At 39.0% G+C, this 20,534-nt stretch overlaps 3 protein-coding genes across 3 annotated transcripts in view; all 3 read right to left on the bottom strand.

Annotated features, from left to right (window-relative positions):
• The window catches only part of SSBP1 (single stranded DNA binding protein 1), a 55,374-nt gene that overhangs the window by 7,295 nt on the left and 27,545 nt on the right, over positions 1–20,534 (bottom strand). The window lies entirely within an intron of this gene.
• Positions 9,350–13,062, bottom strand: TAS2R5 (taste 2 receptor member 5). Its single transcript, XM_023639847.2, is given in 2 exon segments — positions 9,350–12,584; positions 12,586–13,062. Coding segments are annotated over 2 exon segments (894 nt in total). The 5' UTR covers positions 12,969–13,062; the 3' UTR covers positions 9,350–12,073.
• Positions 18,806–20,236, bottom strand: TAS2R4 (taste 2 receptor member 4). The gene has a single exon (XM_070266022.1). The coding sequence runs from the start codon at positions 20,234–20,236 to the stop codon at positions 19,316–19,318; it is 921 nt and encodes a 306-aa protein (XP_070122123.1). The 3' UTR covers positions 18,806–19,315.

Raw genomic sequence — 20,534 nt, 5'->3', positions numbered from 1 at the left:
CATAGAAGCAGAGAATATAATAGTGATTGCCAGAGGCTGGGTGTGGGGGGAATAGGGAGTGTTTGTTCAATGGGTATAAAGTTTCAGTTGCACTAGATGAGTAAGTTCTAGAGATCTGCTGTATGACCAAGTGCCCATAGTTAACAATATGGTACTGTGCACTTTAAAATTTGTTAAGAGGGTATATCTTATGTTAACTGTTCTTACCACCAAAGAAAAAAATAAAAGCAAAACCAAAGGGACACAAGAAAACTTTGAGAGGTGTTGCTATGTCTATTACCTTAATTGTGGTGACGATATCACAGGTGTCCGCATATGCCCAATCTCATCAAATTGCATACATTATACATGTATAGTTATTTGTATATTAATTTGTTCTGGACTAACGTTTACATCCTCCAAAAATTCATACGTTGAAATCCTAAGCCCCAATTGTAGCATACCTGACAATTGGCTTTTTTGATTGCAATGTAAATGCCTGACATTAAACTTTTGATTGCTGAGGCATACATCTTGAACAAACATATTACCAGCTACACAACTAGATAAAGAGCCAGGCCACCCCATCCATGAAGTTCCCTTTTTAGAAAGCCCTGAGTGACCTAGATAACTGACCTCTTGAGTGACCCTACTTTTCCCTCCCTGGGCTTTAATTCCCACTCTTATGTTTTAAATTTTCCAATAAACCCCCAAAACCCTAGTCACCTCCTTGGCCCTAATAAAGGCAGGACACCAGGTATAATCTCTCTCTCCCTCTGTCTCTACATGAGACCTCGCTGTGAAGCCCTTGAGCACACCCTCCAGAACCTGTGAGTAATAAACCTTGTTTTTTCAAAGTTCCCTGATGGTTGCTGCTGAGTTATATTTTGCAATTATAATAAGAACCACAAGGACTGATCCAACCACAACATTGGCTCCGGTCAGAAGAAATGTCTGTGAGCGCTGCCACAAGTAGTATGGGCCCAGATGAGTGCCCCCAGATTCCTAGCCGATAGCATCACTATCAATAGGCTGAAACCGACACACATCACCAATGTAAGGGTATTAGGAGGTGGGGCATCTGTGAGGTCATTAGGTCATGAGGGTGAAACCCGCATGAATGAGGTTAGTACCCTTATAAAAGAGACCCTGCACAGCTCTCTAGCACTCTTTCGGCCATGTGAGGAGACAAGGAGAAAACAGCCATCTGAAAACCAAGAAATGGGATTTCACCAGACACCAGATGTTGGCTGTCCCAGACTCCAGAACTATGAGAAATGTTTGTTTTTTAAGGCACCTAGTCAATGGTAATTTGTCATAGCAGTCCAAACTAAGACTCATTATACCCCAATAAAGCTATTTAAAAATAAGACAATACAAGGGAAAATATTTTAATGACAACATTAACCAAAACTATAAACACATACACATTGTGCTCTGCCTCTCTGAAGAAAAGCACAAAATTTTCTTGAAAGGCATAAGAGAAGACTTAAATCATTTCCTTTTATAACACATTTGAAACAAATACCATGTTGCTGGATAGGAAAGTTTAGCATCATAACATTACAAAAAACTTAGTAATGAAGAATAATGAGTAGTGGGGTGGCTTGCCCTGTCCTACCAAATAAGAAAACATATTTTACAGTTTGTTAATTAAAACAGTGTTACATAAGTATGTCTCTCAAGGCAGAACATGTGGCATCTTAAGAAAGAATTTGAACTTATATCTCTACATACCATTTTGGGATCTTAAACTGTAAGAAATATTAAACAAACAAAGAAATCAAAAGTTTAGGTGATTTGGCTAACATACCCATATCTCATTCTGTGGGCTTTTCTGATTTGGGAATGAGGTCTGCTCTCTTGTTTTAATTTAGGCTTGCTTTGCTCCAAGTTTTGAAGTGGATTACAAACTGTGCTGTGTTCAAATGCATGATATCTATCTTCAACGCTGCCCAGAAGCTGCTGTTTCATCAAATGATCCAATGAACAATTGTTCAGTAAAGGCAACAAGAAAGAATACCACTTGTTTAAATCAAAATGACAATTAATATGATAAAAGACAACTTAAACAGCAGTGTTGATTTGAACTGATCACCCATCAAAATTGTCAATCCTGTAGCCGCAGCCAGAGGATGACCAAAATGAAGCCTGAGAAATGAAAATCAAATTTGCAATCCTACCCGTCAGAAAATTCTCAATTCTGCAAAACAAGCGAGAACAAACCATAACCTACTCTGAAAAGAGAAGACCACAGAAGTTTCAGAATTCAGATGGAAAAAGAAACACTGAAAGCAACATTCCGTGCTCCCAAGCCAATTATAAAGTGACTGTCACACTTCCATTTAACCTAATCCCTACTCATTGCCCATTTTTAAAATCTCACCCAGAAAATATCACCAATATAATCCTAAAATCTAGCCCTTTAAAAATTCTTCTATAGGGGCCAGCCCCGTGGCTGAGTAGCTAAATTTCCACACTCTGCTTTGGCCCCCAGGGTTCAGAGGTTCAGATCCCTGGCACAGACCTACTCCACGCATCTGCCATGCTGTGGAGGCATCCCACATATAAAGTAGAGGAAGATTGGCACAAATGTTAGCTCAGGGCTAATCTTCCTCAAACAGAAAGAAAAAAAAAGGAAGATTGGCAACAGATGTTAGCTCAGGGCAAGTATTCCTCACCAAAAACAAAAAAACAAACTTCCGTAACTTCCCTTCTGTGCACACTGTTGATGTTCTGTTCTTAACAAAGTTTTCTCTTGCTGGTGAGATTATTAACGAATGACTTTGCTTTCAACATAGGCTTTCCTGATGAATTCTGTGTGGGTTTTAATAGCTTCCATCTAAAGCCAGGCCTCCAACCTATTCACTAGATCTCAGTCCTCTCTTCTATTTAAGAAAACCTCTGAAGCAACTTTCTCTCTCTCTCACTCCTGGATCATTCCCAACCACATACAACCATGCTGTTATTTCTCTCTCTAGATCTCATGTCCCCTGCCCTCTCCTGCTATTTCTCTCCTTTAGTTTACAGCAAACTCCTTGAAAAGCTAGTCTATTCTCACTTTCTCCAAATCCTCTCCATCCCAAACTCTTGACCCAACTGACATCTGGCTTTTGCAAAGCTTTCCCTCTAAACTGCTCTTTCTAAAGTCACCAATGACCTATATATTTCTAAATCCAAAGGTCAGTTCTCAGCTCACATTTTACTTGACATTATCAGCATCATTTGACAAAGTTATTCATTCCCTCTTCCTGGAAACAGTTTCTTTACTTGGCCTCCAAGACATTATGGTCTTTTGTCTACCTCACTGGCTGCTTCTTTTCAGTTTCTTTTACTGATTTCACCAGATCTCTCTAATCTCTTAACATCAGAGTTCCCCAAGTTTTAGTCTTGGACTTCTTTTATCTATATACATCCACTTCCTTAGTGATCTATACCAGTCTTATGATTTTAAATACCATACATAATCGAACAACTCCCAAATGTATACCTCCAGTTTGCACTTTTGCCTTGACTTCCGGTGTTATATATTCATCTGTCTACTTAACATTTCTACTTTGATATCTAATAAATATCTCAAAATTAACATGTCCAAAACTGATGTCTAAGTCCTACTGCCAGATCAACCTGCTTCACCCACAGTCTTCCCCATATAAGCTGATGAGACTGCAATTTACTCAAGCCAAAAATTTTGGAGTCACTTTTGATTCCTCTCCTCTCTTATATCTCATATCCAATCTAGAGGTAAATTCTGCCAGTTCTATCTTCAAACCTGTTAACAATCTTACCACCTCTCCCTGCCTCCATGCTGCCACTCTGGTAAGCCTGGATTATTGCAATATCCTCCTAACTCATCTCCTTTCTTCTACATTTGCCTTATTAATTTTGACCTATTTTCAATACAACCTCCAAAGTGACCTTTTAAAATGTAATTCAAGTTTTGTCACTTGCCTCTGCTAAGAATCCTCCAAAGGCTCCTTATCACTCAGGATAAAAATTAAAGTCTGTACAATGGTCTATAAGACCCCTAAAAGACATGGGCCCCATTGCACCCTCTACTCCAGCCACATGGGCCTCCTTGCTCATCCTTAGACACATTAGACACATCTTTGCCTCAAAACTTTTGCACTTTCCCCAGATCCCTGCATAGCTATTTCTCTCACTTCCTAAAATCTTTGTTTAAATATTATTTTCTCAGTGAAGTCTTGTCTGACTACCCTATTTAAAATTAGGACCCCCCACCTCTGATGGAAGTATATTCATCTTCTGTGAAAATTTGGCAACGTATATGAAAAAACTTAGAATTATGCATATTCTCTGACTTCTACTTCTTAGAGTTTTATAAGGATGTATGTTGTAGCACTGTAGAAAGGAAAAACTGTGAGGGAGGCAGGGCAGGTTATAAGCCATAGAGGGTTGCTTGTAAAAAAAAAAAAAAAGCAGTACGATCATATGCAATAATATATGTAATCATTTAAAATGATGCAGAAGAATGTGTAATAACATGAAAATTAAAGGACAAAACTCAGTTTATAAAATAGTGTATACATTATGGTTCCATTTTTGTGCCCATAGCTATTCATTCAACAATACCTACTCTTCTAAACACTGAAGATACAGGAGGAAAACAAGCGAAAAGATCCCTGTCCTTGTGCTGTATATATTCTACTTTAGGGACACAGGTAGTTAAATAAATTTAAAAACGTATTATGTCAGAAAAGCACTATGAAAATGAAAATATAGTGGAACTGGGAACACTAAGGTGCTGAGGCAACATTTTAAATAGAGTACATATAAAGACTCATTTGACAAGGTAACCAAAACTTGCGCAGGTTCTAAGAATTCTCCTTAGGAATGCCAGGAATGTAGAAAAGGGAACTGAAAGGGAAGTGGTGTCTGCTCTCCCAGAGATATCATGATTAACATGGAATAGTGAGAATGCGGTGATCAGGGATGGGAAAGTGAGGATGGAGCATGCGTTCATGGCAAATGTAATAATAAAGTGTGATAACACGTGGCTCCTGAGTCTGAGTGTACCTAGACAGTGATGCCAAGGACAAAAGGGCAAAAGAAGGGTAAAGGGCAAGGGATTTCTCAGAAGTAATGATTTGGCAAATGCTCCCGTGGGGATACCAGGAAAATCCAAAGCCAGTTGATACAAAGCTACGGGCCTTGGAGTGAATGCTGCTGTCAACAGAAGTTCCTCCAACTCTTTTTCTAGTTCCTCAGAAATATCCAGAAAGTACTGAATTACAAGAACTTATTAAAGGAAAGAAAGCCTGAATTGTTGATACCTATTTTTTTAAAGTCATCTTTTACCCTATATTCAATATAAGTTCATCTCAACATGATACTATGGTAATTAAATTGATTACGCATCAGGAAAACTCCAATGAGATTAATGATCTACTCTTCTCAACATTTGCTGCACATCAGAATCACCTGGGGAACTTTAAGACATGATGCTTGGCTCCTATCTCAGAGATTCTGATTTAATTGCTCTTTGGTATGGCCTGGGCATCAGGATATTTTCTAATCTACCAAAGTGATCCTGCAAGCTTGAGATTCATTCAACCAAGATTGAGAATCTGAAATTAACTTTCACCATGAAGCTCTACTGTCTAAAGCTTTATACTACAGGCTGTAAAAGATGGTCTTTTAAAAACTCATATTTACTAATTGCTTCATACTCCCACCTAGGAACACATTAACTTTTGTGCACTGACCTTATATCCAGCTACCTTTCTAAATTAACTTATTTCCTAATATTTTGTAAATTATTGGGATTTCCTATGTAGACAATCATATCCTCTTAAAATAATGACAGTTTTATTTCTTTTTTCCCAATCCTTATGTCTTTAATATGTCTTTATCTACTATTTTATTTATCTACTAATACTAAATCTACTATTTTGGACCTTTCATATAAATGGAATCATATAATATGTAGTCTTTTGTGATAGACTTCTTTCACTTGGCATGTTTTCAAGGTTCATCCATGTTGTAGCATATATCAGTACTTCTTTCCTTTTTATGGCTGACTAATATTCCTTTGTATGAATGTATATATATTTATATATAACACATTTTGTTTATCCATTCATCAGATGGTGGACATTTAGGTTATTTCTACTTCTTGACTGTTATGAACAATGTTGCCATGAACATTCATGTGCAAGCTCTTGTATGGATATGTATTTTTATTTCTCTTGGCTGTATACCTATGAGTGGAATTGCTGGGTTTTATGGTAACTATGTGTTTAATATTTTGAGGCACTACCAAACTGTTTTCCAAAGTGGCTGCACCAAGTTATGTCCCTACCAGTAATACATTTCTCCACATCTTCATCAACATGTATTTTTGTCTTTTTTATTTTAGCTATCCTGATGGGTATGAAGTGGTAGCTCGTTGTGGCTTTGGTTTGCATTTCCCTAATGACTAAGGATGTTGACCATCTTTTCATGTGCTTGTTGGCCATTGGTACATCTTCTTTGGAAAAATACCTATTCAAACTCTCGGTCCAGTTTTTAATTGGATTGTCTTTTTACTACAGAGTTCTAAGAGTTCTTTATATATCCTGGATATAAGTCTTTTATCAGATATATTATTTGCAAATACTTTTCCTATTCTATAGTTTGTCTTTTCTCTTTCTTGCGTTTTTTAAATTGTTGAAGCCTAATTTATCTATTTTGTTGTTGCTGCTTATACTTTTGGTGTCATATCTAAGAAACCATCGCCTAAGCTAAAATCATCAAGACTTATTCCTGTAAGTTTTTTTCTAAGAGTTATGTAGTTGTAGGTATTACACTTAAGTCTACGATATATTTTTAGTCAACTTATATACATGGGATGAGGTAAGGATCTAACTTCATCCTTTTGGATGTGGACATCCAGTTGTCCCAGCACCATCTGTTGAAAAGACTATTTACTGTTGAATTGTTTTGGCATCCTTAACGAAAATCATTTAACCACAAGTGTGAGAGTTTATTTCTGGACTCTCAATTCTCATTCATATGTCTATCATTATGCCAATACCACATTGTCTTGGTTACTACAGCTTTATAGTAAGTCTTGAAATTGGGAAATGTGAGTCCTCCAAATTTGTTCTTTTTCAAAATTATTTTGGTTATCATGGGTCTCCTGCAACACCATATGAATTTTTGGACCAACTTGTCAATTTCTGAAAAAAAAAAGCCAACTGGGATTCAGATAGGGATTGTGTTGATCTGAGATCAATCTGAGGAGTATTGATATCTTCAAAATATTAAGTATTGCAATCCATGAACATGAGATGTCTTCCCATTTATTTAGGTCTTCTTTAATTTCTTTCAGAAAGTCTTATAGTTTTCAGTGTATAAATCTTGTACTTCTGGTAAGTTTATTCCTCAGTATCTTATTCCTTACTAATGCCATTGTAAATAGAAGTGCTTTCTAAACTTCATTTTTGAAATGTTCATTGCCAGTGTACAGATATACAATTGATTTTTGTATATTGATCTTGTATCCTGTAACCTTGCTGAAGCTGTTTACTACTTCTAATAACTTTATTGTGTATTCGTTAGGATTTTCTACATACAAGATCATGTTATCAGCTTTTCTCTTTTATTAATCTATATTAATAGATTTGTGGATTTGTTACTTTATAAGTCTTTTCAAAGAACAAAATTTTGACTTTTTAATATAAGTCAGAAGAAACAAGACAAATAAGTAATTGAAGAGAATTTAATAAATGATTTATAAAGGTGTGGGCAGGGTTAAAGGAACTAGCAAGTGATGGTGAAGCACCCAGATACTTGGGAAATCACCGCCAAACCATATTCATGTGGTACTTCCATCCTATTTTCTCTATCTTTAATTATTCCTTGCCAGTGAAAATATTTAAAGTTACTGTTCCCAAAGAGTAGTATGATAATAATATTAAAGGTAAATATTTATAGCTATTGCTATGCACTAGTCACTCTTCTAAGCACTTTGCATATATTAATTCACTTAATCATCATGACAAGCTTATGACAAGCACTCCTGCTATAAAGTGATATATGTGTTCTCATAAAACTTCAAACTCTGCAAAATCATGTACAAAAAGTAAAAGAGCCTATTAGGAAAATAATGTTGAAGAAGGCTATTGAAAATCTATGTAACTTTGTAACCAAAGCACTAACTGAAATAAAAACAATGCTAATAAGGATTCTAGAAAGATACATCTCTGCTAGCCTTTGTGCTCAGCCTCAGTTCTTTGTTCATAGCTCTTAAACTGGAGCTTGTTCTTCTTTCAAAGTACAAATCTTTGAGGGCATTAATTTCTAGAGATCAGTTTCACTACAATTAAAAATCTTGGGGCCGGCCCACGGCCGAGTGGTTAAGTTCGCGTGCTCTGCTTCTGTGGCCAGGGGTTTCGCCAGTTCGGATCCTCTGTGCGGACATGGCATCACACATCGGGCCATGTTGAGGTGACGTCCCACACAGCACAATCAGAGGCACTCACAACTAGAATATACAACTATGTACTGGGGGGCTTTGGGGAAAAGAAGAACAACAAAAAAAAGAAGATTGGCAACATATGTTAACTCAGGTGCCAATCTTTAAAAAAAAAAACCTGAACGAGACTATAGCCTTATCTAACAATATACTTATTTAAAACACAGGGGGAATGTTTTCACAGCTACTTAATCTTCACTCATAATTTCGTCATTAACTCAAGATTGTGTAGAATGTAGAGGTTCTTGAAGCCACTCCACTAGCTCCCACTAAAGGAAAGCACTTCAGCAAAGTGTTCAGCTTTCTTCTTAAAATGCTCATATATTGCTAAGGCTTTCTCTCTAATTGAGAGTAAGTTGCCCCTGATAGTTTCTTTTGTCTTCAATCTACATGCTTAATTTTTTTTTATCTATTTCTCCCATTTCCTTTACTTCATTCTATCAAATTTTGTAGCACTGGCAATTATTTGTGCCAGAGACATTTTCCCACCTAGAATTATCTCCAATTATATGCAACAACGACCCCTTAATCCGGTTGTGAATATGATATAACTTTCTTTCAAAATCCTTTAGAGTTTCAAGATTTTCTTTGATTGTTAAAACATTTCAGATTTACTCAGTAACCTCATGATCATCAATCCACTAAGCCTTCATCGACATTTTTATGATTAACTTCCTGTATATAATCAATACAAAATATGCTGCTAGCCAGAAATATTTCTAAACTTTTCTTCTTGGTATTATTTGAAAATAAGAGTAAAATATTTATTAGAATAAATTGCAATGCAAAATCTTGCTCGACATTCTGCTGAGAAGTGTTTCTCTGATTCTTGATCTTCTCTTTCTCTCTTACAGTTTTATAAACTTTCCTTTTGTGTTTGATATTCTTAAATTTTTCTATAATGTGCTGAAGGTTTGCCTTTCACCTTACCTGTCTTCTTTGACACCACCCTTCAAGCCTTTTAATATAGGTTTCTTTTAATCTTTCTTTTTCCTTTTCCCTTTTTTTTCTGCTTTATCTCCCCAAACGCCCCCTGTACACAGTTGTGTATCTTAGTTGCAGGTCCTTCTAGTTGTGGGATGTGGGACGCCGCCTCAATGTGGCCTGACGAGCAGTGCCATGTCCGCGCCCAGGATCCGATCCCTGGGCCGCCGCAGCGGAGAGTGCGAACTTAACCACTCGGCCACGGAGCCGGCACAAATCTTTCTTTAACTCAGCGCAATTCTTGGTCATTAATTCTTCAAATATTTCATTCCTTCTGTTCATTTTTTCCATCTCCTTCTGAGACTCCACTTACATAGATAATTACCCTGTTATTTCTATGTGCCATATAGCTTTTCTTTTCCTTGCATTTTCCATCTTTCCATTGCTTCCTGATACTTTCTGAGAGAGTTCCTTGAGCTGAACTTCTAGTTCACTAATTCACAATCAGCTGAATCGAGTCTGCTGCTTAATCTAACTATTGAGTACTTTATTTCATCTAATTTAAAAACACATATTTCAGAAGCCAAAGGGGAATCAGACTCCTTAAAGCCCCAGGACCTGCCAGCTAGGGCAGGTGTGTGACCTACAATCAGCCAACAGGAGACTCTTAGCCAGGATTTTGGACCTTAGAGCTATGACTCAAAAAGATACATTCACAGAGGCAGTGACAATGTCAAAGATGCAATGCTGACAGTTGAAATATGAGCAGTGGTGCCAGCACCAGTTCCTGAAGAGTGGCTTAGTTGTGTTCTCAGTTGTATAAACTCTCTTGGTTCCCATTCTGATACTGACTTTCCACCCTTCCCAGTGATTTTATGAGCCAGCCAATTTCCTTCAATAAGTGTAGTTTCACCCTAAGTCACATGAAGTTGGACGTATGAGTTGGGATATGGGAAAAGAACAGGAAAGTTGAAGTATTAATTTCTTCCTTCTACAGAATTCAGATTCTGTAGATACTGTCATAAGTTATGGTTCAAGAAAGTAAAGTTAAAAACATAATTCCTAAAGTTATAAAATTAATGACTAGAAGAATGACAACTAAAACTAATCAAATTTAGGAGAGGGGAATGGATTTGGGGTTAAGTGAGATAATCCCCAAACTTTGCTCAATGGGATTCAAAAGTTCCAGTTCAAAGTTGATAAACCAAGTAAGAGAGGCCAAATCTTATTACTTAGAGTTGTGAAAGTAATCACTAGAAGAACAAAGACAAATGTTAAAATACTTCTATATCTGCACAGTGGGACTAATAATGGAGAATGGAACGAGAAAATGTTGCTATTTGTTTTCTACCTTTCTGTACTGTTTCAATCTTTTTTAGTCCTCCTCTAGGCTGTAGAAAGGAAGGCTAGCAATATCTACATGCATGCACACACATACGCACATACACATGGATCCTGCTGCAGCTCTGAGAATGCAAACTATACGAGGTTTAATTACATAGGAATCAATTTCAAGAATACACATTTGCCTCCAGATTTGTTTTCTTGTATAAAACACAAAGTAGCTTCACACCCATCATGAGCTAAATCATGTACTAAAAAGGAAGGAAATCCAATCCCAAAAGGTCACTGGGAGAATGCAAGTATTTTGTTCCTAAGAAAAGCAAGTCATAGACTCTTCAGTCTGTCATGAGTTTGGATCTTGGCTCCCAGATATCCCACCAATATCAAACTTGAAAAATTAGTTGCTTATTTCATCCGTTTAAAATTACTCATAAACTTGAGCATTCTACATTAGAAAACATTTGTTAAGTTCTTACTATGGGCTAAGTAGTGTTCGAAGCACCAGGAGCCCAGGAGAAAACAAAAACAGACACAATTCCTGCTGCCATGGATTTGACATTCTAGATGATCTCCATCCAACTCAAAGACTAGGCCAAAACTCTGACTCCAGGCTGTGGAGAGGTCAGAGTGGACAGTCAGGATGGCTAAGTGATCAGAGGATAAGGCTTGACCTCTTCAGGGAGCAGTGTCCCTTTTTAGAGCAAGAAAGTGCCCCTCATTCCCATCTTGCCCCACTCCAGGTCCTGGGCTTTGGAGCTTAACACAGATCATGACAGCCAACTGACTTTTGTCCTAAAAGGCAAGTCTAGGGCTCAAAGAAACTTCCAGAAACATAAGGATGTTTTGCTTTGTTTTCCAGTTAGACAACTAGACCTATTAGAGTAGAGAAATGAAAAAATTACTTGATACTTCTTCTTTTAAAAAGCTTATCTAAAATAACTAATGCTAATGGATAGGTGAAATTTCATAAAAATTAATTACCACTATACTAATTGTGCCTAATCTGTTTCCTATAATAAGAAAAACAAGACTTATACATGTAATTTAAAAATAAATGAATTATTTGCTACATAAAAACAATATAATACCTCTTTTAGCAAACATAAAGCCCCAGCCTTGACTTCTCTAATACATTAAAACAATGTACTTTGCATTGCCAAAAGAGAAATAGTATTGGTTTTTATTTCCTGTTGTCCATTTGTTGATTTGATGTCAAAGAAGGAAAATTTTAAAAGATGTTTAAGTCAACTCCCTTATAGAGAACTATCAAAAGAGTGTCTCAAAAGTCTCAAGACAAAAGTCTCAAGTCAAAAGACTCAAAAGTTTGGCCACTCCTTTCTCCCCAGATCACAGGCCCCAAGATCTCCAAGCACACATTATCTTCCACAAAATTCTCTGACAAATCTGCTTCACCCTGGGATTCTCCATGATCAATATGACAGAATGAAGAGAAGGATAGGCAGCCATGAGTGTCTCAGAGATGAAGACAGTAGTGAGATTAGCAGGAGAATACTTGGAGGTGATGGAGAAGGGGCTGGCCAGAACATAAACCACGTAAAGTACAAGGAAGCAACCCAAGGACTTCAGGACAGTGATGTGAGCCTGAGCCCGAGCATCCCTCCTACCAGCTGTATGGGCCTTCATCTTCCTGTGGTGTCTATACAAAGAGACGATCAGCATCCCAGAAGAAACCAGAAACACCATGAAAGGCACCACACTTCCTGCACTGAGATGTAAAATACACAGATAGTGCCAGTTTGAAAAGGGGTATAGAATGCTGCTGTTTCCATGGGAAGGATTGCAAGGCTTTAAGCCAATGTGGACCACAAGTCACAAACTGATCATGAGGTACCCCAGACCAGAGACTCAGGCAATAGGCCCTCTGCTTCAGCCACAAGTAAATGGGGTGTTCAAAGGTCGTGATCTTCCTGCAGTAGAAGAATCTGAGGAAAGTGGCAAACCACAGGCTGTCCTGGCTTACCAGAACCCAGAAGACACTGAGATAGCGATGCCAACAGCTGCTCTGGAAAAGCGGAAACAGGATTAAGTCCATCATAATCAACCACTGCAGGAGAAATCGGCAAACAGCCAGGCCCAGCACAATGAGGTTGTATGAGGACCCCTTGGATTTTCTGACCCATTCTCCAAAACTCCATACCACAAGAATTCCATTTCCAACCAGGCCAATGAGAAATTCAGCCACTGCCACCAGCATCAGCAGTCTTAGGGCAGCAATCAGCATGGCTGGGGAAGAGAGTCTCTCACTCCCGTCTCTTACTGAAGGCACCACGTCAATGAATGTGTGTGGCTTCTGGTTGAGTTTCAGATCCCCTGAAGGTGATACCACACTCACGGTGAATTGTCACACTACCAAATCCAGATTTGGTCTTGTCCTTCTGTAACTTCTCCTCAAGCAGAGACTGAACAGCTCTGACCAGGAACAGAGAGTTGAGAAGTTACGATTTGCTCTGTATTTGCATCCACACGAGTGAACCTTGAGCCTAGACTCAGAGATTTGAAACAGTACCACAGACACCAACTCTCCTTCTCAAGGGTCATGCGCTAATGTCTAGACACCAGCACATAATATAATAAGACCTCTCAACAAGAAAGATCCAATCAAAACATTCTCAGGTTCTATACAGTGCCAGATATGAGTTCATATGTCTAAAAAAGAAATTTTATTTTCATGAAAAGAACCTTGAACATGAAAGCCGCATAAACTCAGAAACTAAAAATATATTTCATTATTAAAGAGAGAAGTAGGAAAAGTTTGGGGAAACTAAACAGAGAACCAAAACATATTATATTTAAGTGTCAAATAATAAAAAATATAGAAAGTCAGGTATAGGAGTCATTACTGTTAATCAGGGTCTTTGAGGTCATCTTCACTTTGTGATCACTTATCCACACATACTGGACTTAGCATATTATCTCACATCAAGGTCTTAGAGGAAGGAGATGAGCTCAAAGAAGTGAAAACAGATGAGTACAGTTATGAAGAAACATCGGAAAAATGGTTCATTTATTGTCCAGATTCCAACTACCCTAGGACCAGCTCAACACAAACATGTTTATGGTAGGCTGAATTCTAAAATGGCCCCCAAGATTCCCACCCCGTGGTGGACACACCCTGAATAATCCTTGATCAGAGCTGGGACTGTGAATAAGATAGGATGTCACTTCTGTGATTAGGTTACATTATATGGCAAAGATGAAGGGCTTTTGCAGATGTAATTAAGTCCCAAATCAGTCAAGTTTGAGTTCATCAAAAAGGAGATTATCTTGGGTGGGCTGGACTTAATCACTCAAAGTCTTGGAAGAGGGACTGAGCCCTCCTGCTGGCCTTGAAGAATCCAGTTGCCACATTGTGAGACAGCCACACAGTGCGAAATTGCAAGAGGCCTCTAGATGCTGGTACTGGCCCCCATCTGACAGCCAGCAAGAAAAGGGGGACCTCAGTCCTACGACTGCAATGAACTGAATTCTGCTAATAACCAGTGAGCTTGGAAGAGCACCCTGAGCTCCAGAAAGGATGCAGCCCAGCCAACATCTTGATTGCACCTTGTGAGACCCTGCTCAGAGGGCCCAGTTAGGCTGTACCCAGACTCTTGATCCACAGAAACTGTGACATAACAAATGTGTGTCATTTTAAGCTGCTAAGTTTGTGTTGCTACACAGAAAACAGAAAAACAATACAATATTCAAACCAGGCTAGAAAGAGAAATTTGCTTAGAAAGAAGGAGAGAGGTGAGGCGAGATTCTTAGGGAGGTAGCATGGGTGTGGAGGAAAGAGTTCTGTACCAGAGGTTAGGAGCCCCAGAGTCTGGGCCCAGCACTACATCAGGTGCTCTGTGAAAACGCAGGCAAACCACTGCCCTCTCTGGGCCTCAATTGCTCTACTAATAATACAATGGGATTGTAGGACTAGATTTACAGAGTGCTTATTACGTGCCAGGCAGTGTACCACGCACAGGAACACAGCGGGGAGCAACGCACAGCCCTTGCTGCCAGGGAGCATACATTCTACATCATCTCCACCCAACTACAAGACCTGGCACCTGAAAACTCCAGCTGCAGCAGTGCAGAGGGAGAGGAGAAGGTCACAGTCTGCCACTGGCCAGAAAACCCGAATGAGGCATGAACCTCTCCAAGAGCAGGGTTTCTGTGGAGACTTTCTGATAGCAGACATAACTGCCCCTCTTTCCCACCCTGCCCTACTCTAGGTCCTGGGCAGTGGAACTCCATACAGAACATGGTAGCCAACTGATGCATATTCAGAAAGCCTAGTCTGGCCTCAAAAAGAAAAAAGAATTGCCAGAAATATAAAGCTGGTCTCTGGACAGACAACTTTACTACTGGCATTAAGAAAGGCTAAACCACATAGGGAACTGAGATATTAGTTAGTTCCAATAAGAAAAATGCTTGCCTAAAAAGTGTTTAGCAATTAACGCACAGGTTCATCTTTTATTTTAACACATGTTATTTCAAAATTATAGTTATTTTCTGCTTCCTTTTATTAGGGGAGACATAGTTAGTGTATTGGCAAAGAAAATTAGATTACCTGCAGTAATTTAGAAAAACATGATACTTTCCATGCAAAACATGAAAATTCAGTTTAGACTTCCAGAGTTTATTAAAATAATGCACTTTGCATTGCTTAGAGAGCAGTAGCTCTGATTTCTATTGTTTCTCATGTTACTCTCTTATTTTATTTCAAAATCAAGGAAGAAATGAGAAGAAAAACTGAGAACAAAAACCTAATTAATCTTACACTAAATTAATTTTACTGCTGGCAATTATCTAGAGCCAGGGCTGACTAGGTCTTTCTCCCATGTCGTGGCCTCTAGGATCTCCAAGAATTGTCCACCTTCCACAGAATTCTCCAAGTCGAATTGCTCATGACCATTATGATAGAATGGACAGAAGTATAGGCAGCGGTGAGTGTCTTAGAGACGAAACAGTGGTGAACTCAGAGAGGGAAGAGTTGGAGATGAGAGGAGAGAGCCTAACCAAGGCATAAAAAGCCACGTAAAGGAGGAAGAAGTAACTAAGGGATTTAAGTAGCTAAGGTATTTCGGTTTCAAAGACTCGGGTCTGACACTTTCACCCCAAAAATGCCCTCCCTCAACCAAGTTGCAGACCAAGTATAGCTACGTCCCTTATTCTACATCTGACATATCTCAGTGACTCAAACATTTTGTTTTCCTGTACACAGGCAGCCTTTTTCAATGCTTCCCAGAACTGTGCCTGCATTACTACAAGATGGCACCCTTCTGTAGCAGCTGTTAACCTGAGCAAACTAATTTTTCTCTTAAAGCGCTGTATGAGTCCAGAAATTCAGAAATTGAGCAGATTAAGCACATTGTTAACAAGCAGGTGTAACAGGAACAAAAATTATAAATGTGCATATATTCATAGTTTTTGTGGCTTCTTTCCCCACCACCTTATGAAGGGGTGGGGTTCTTGCTCACTGGGTCGGTACCGCCTCTTGGGGACTGGAATTCAGGTATTTGGAGGGAGGAGGAAGTGCCCAACTATGTCCTCCATGGCCTGCAGGCAGCAAGGATCACAGTCTTTGAGGAAGAACATGACAAGCTTCAGCAGCATTGCTGGAGTAGAAAAGGTGAATGGAGTGAGGGGACTTGGCAGATGAAAGCAGGAGCTATTTCTGTCTGCCTCCATGAGTACAAAAATTTGGGAGGAGAGAGACGTACAACAGACAAAATTTGGGAGACCCTCTAGGAAGCAGGGCTTAATTCCCCCTCCCTTGACAGTGAGTGGACTTAGAGACTTACTTCTAAACAAGAGAGTCTGGAAAAGGAAACAGAGTAAATGGACAGTGGAGGGACCTGGGAGACACTGCCTTAACCAAACAATCACAGTTAACACAATGAGTGATAAGTCATAAAGATATCATGCACCCCTCATGTGACATGATGAGAAGGGCATTTCACCTCTGTTGTACTCTTCCCCAAAGGCTCATAACCTCGGTCTAACTATGAGAAAAACATCAGACAAACCCAGACTGAGGGACATTTTACAAAATGCCTGAACAGTAATCTTTAAAACTGTCAAGGTCATGAAAAAGAAGGAAAGATTGAAAAACATCACAGATCAGAAGAGACAAAGAATACTCGAGAACTAAAAGCAATGTGATATTCTAGATTGGATCCTGGAGAGAAAAAGAACAGGAGTGGGGAAAACTGGTAAAATCTGAATAAAGTCCGTAGCTTAGTTAAAGTTACTGTATCTATGCTAGTTTCTCAGTTTTAACAAATGTACCATGTTACGTGAGATATTAACATCAGGAAAACTGAGTGAGGGAAATATGAGAACTCTCTACTCCCTTTGCAAATTTTCTGTAAAATAAAGTAAAATAAAAAATTAAAACTTTACTTTTGAAAAGGTATATAAAACTCAGTTACATAAGGCTGTCTGTATAAAAATTATGTTTTTAACAATTTGAGAATTGTGTTTTTCCAGAGGAGAATGTGGTTTTCCCATAATATTACAAGATCACACTAAGAGTCAAGCAACAGAGATGGCAGACAAGGCTTTCTGGATAGCTGCCCATCCAAAGCAAAGTACTCAAGGGTCCATGCTAGCACCAGCCCTCAACAGGACACAGACATCACGACTGGCTCCCTGGAAGGGGAATTTATAAATGGGGCACTGTGGCCATTCATAGAAAGTTAATGTGCTTCCAAGTCAGGCTTTGCTTTTGCCTCCCAACTCAACCAGTTAGTGGTTGTGTCCTCAGATAACTCATTTAACTTCTCAGATCTTCAGGTTCCTCTTTGTAAAAATTATGATAATAACGTTTACCTCACAGGCTATTGTGATGATAAAAGGACATATGAAATTATTTAGCCTGTACTTAGAAAATAGTATTAGCTAATTAATGTTATTTTTCTTTCCTTCCTGGGTGATTTCTCTCCATAATCACTCATTTCAATAAAGTAGGAAAGTTTCTAAAATCTGCTATTATTCACAGTAGGCAAATCTAGGATGAATTGAGTTACTGCTTCTAAAGAAAGGTGATCAGCTCTGTACAATTCCAGAATTTCTGGAAAGCAAGAATAAAGATGGGAGACTGATTATCCCAGGCCTTTAAAAACACACACAGAAGTCAAAGATATAGAGGGATAGGTGGGACTGAAAGAGAGAGATTTTCTGAGTAATATCAATATATTTACTTCTTCTTAAGATACCTGGATTCAGATTATCATTATACAGTCACTGTCCCAACTAGGAAAGCAGAAAAATTGAGACAAATAATTTCCCTTTATTTAAAATAGGTCAGAAATGTTATCAAACAAGTCAAGTATGTACCTGTATGTACACACCTCATTTGCAAGCAAGCTGTGCACCCACTGAGTCAGTGACCCAGGGCCTCTTGCTCCTTCCTACTGACACAGAGTTACAGTGAGGCCTTTTCCCAGACCATATATACCCCACCGCTATAATCCAGAGAACAATCCAGCTGTTCTGACACAATGTTACTACTGGTGCTCCCACAGAAGACTGAGTCCACACCCACCCCACTCAACTCAGGGAGGATGGTGTGCAGTCTGTGCCCCTTCTGCTGCTGTTGTCCTTACAATATTCCATCTTCAGATTCCTGCTCCTCTCTAGCCATAGCCCTACTGCCCCAGCTCAAAAATAACAAACAAACAAACAGAATTCACCTGGAGAATTGGGCAGTGCCAATACAACTCAATGCATAAGTTTATAAATAGATGACATAAATTCACCAAAAGTGTGACGCTACCGGTCCAGTGACACCTCTTGGCTGTCCACCAAATTCCATATCAGATGATGAGGTACAATCTTTTACAAAGTTGCACTTAGACTGTGTTAATTTTACTATTTGGCACTTGCTTTTGACCTTAGGCTAGTTCCCTGGATTTTAAGATCCTTGAAGCCATCCTGGATTGGGCTTCTTTAACACTAATCACTTCCCTCCAACCAACAACTCTGGCCCTTCCCATCTTTCCAGGACAAACCTAGAAATTCAATCCTAGAGTTTCTTGGTAGTAATAGCTCAGTAACTATCACCCAGCAAGTTGAGCACCCTTTTTCTGTACATCTGCCACAGTGTATACCTATTTCCTTTCAACTTTCTCTTCCCTCCCTCTTCTCTGCGAAACTTTTTTTCCTTTTCTTTTTGTGCTCTCTTGCTGTGCTTTAAGGATGTCTAGTGACTCCCAATGACCATTTACCCATTTGCTGAGCCCCTACCTAGGACTTCTCAGCTAAATTAATGATATGAACCATAATGTCTTGCTTAATTTGGGGGAACTTCCCATTATATTTCAGTAGTCAATTAAACAACGTGATCTCTATTATCCAGGGGTGCAACACCCATGCAAAATACAAGGCAAGCAATGCCTCAAACAAGTTCCTTTGAGAAAGTGCCTAATTTTAAAATATTAGCAGAAAAAGAAATTGGAGAATGAACTGAAATACAGGTGCTCAGAGGCCTGGAAAGTCAGATCAGCAATTACAGAAATGAAAGCCTCAGACCACTGGGAAAAGTACTAATAGAGAAAATCTTGCTGCCAAACCATAAGGTGACTCCAGCCACTATTTACTACTGAAATTCCACCATTTGTTGAAACAAAGAATCTTCTTTGCTTTTGTTTTCAGTTTACGATGTGTGAGAATAATAAGAACAGAATGTCCTGGAGGGTATAAGGCGGAAACAATCACACAAATGGATCTGGCTCCTAAATTCATCCCTACAGAAGAAGGGACATAATGGAGTAGGGCAGCAACTGAATATGGAATGTAGAGGATGAGGAAACAGATCATCAGCTTCATTGCACCCACATGAGCTTCCGTCTGGGGATTCCAAAAGCCAGTGGCATTTCTCTGCATCTTCTGTATATGTCTCCTCAAGGAATTTATTAACAAGGAAGCAGACGTCACATTAATCATGAACTGGAGAAATGAGCTCGAGACCAAAGAGGTCACCAAAAACAAGACGCCCTCATTGATGTTAAATACTGTGCTGTTTCTCCCAGTCACAAATTCAGGGACGGGTGATGTCTGTCTGAGCAAAACATACAGGAGAGTGGTGAAGGCAGAAATCAGCACACAGGCCAGCTGTAGCCTGGGGATCATTGGGGAGAGATTTCGTTTCAGCAGGAGAAACATGGAGTGTTGGAAGTTAGTAATCTTCACACAGTACAAGGCGTTGAGCAAGGTTACAGACCAGAGACTATTAGAGTCCAAAAATATCCAACACAACAGGAAAAAAGTGGATAAGTAGACTGACCTTTCAACTTTCAGAGAGTTGATGTAGACATTATTCAGTAGAAGAATTCCCAGCATAAGAAATCTGGTGATGCCCAAGCTGAACAGGATCCTATCAGAAGAGGAGATTCTGTGGCTTTTGACCCAAGTCTTATAATTGACTACTGCAATAAACAGGTTCACAATGAGTCCTACACAGGTCAAAATTACTGAGACAATAACAGAACAGATAAAAAATATCCGAAGCATCTTTACTCATTGAGCATTCAGTAGCTGTGGTGCTGATGCTGGGAGCAGGAGAAATACTGAAATATACTAGTAGGCACCATACCCAGCCAGGAAGGACATTTCCTTTTTAATTTTCCCCAGTGTAGCAAATGAGCTATTAGTGAGCTAAGAGCCAGCTGCTTTTACTGAGATGCAAATTTCCAAGGATTGCATTACTATTTCTACATTCATATCCACTTTCCTTAGAAATGCCTAATTTAAACAGCCTAGGTGAACCTGGGAGTCCACTCCTTCAAGAGAAAGAGAGCTGGATGGAGGA

The sequence above is a fragment of the Equus caballus genome, chromosome 4, assembly GCF_041296265.1.
Source record: "Equus caballus isolate H_3958 breed thoroughbred chromosome 4, TB-T2T, whole genome shotgun sequence".
Classification (NCBI taxonomy): Eukaryota; Metazoa; Chordata; class Mammalia; order Perissodactyla; family Equidae; genus Equus; species Equus caballus.
The sequence above is the reverse complement of the archived record's forward strand: the minus strand, read 5'-3'. Positions and strand labels throughout refer to the sequence as shown.

Coding starts and splice junctions, on each gene's coding strand:
- TAS2R4 (XM_070266022.1), bottom strand. CDS start 20,236: ATGCTTCGGATATTTTTTATCTGTTCTGTTATTGTCTCAGTAATTTTG.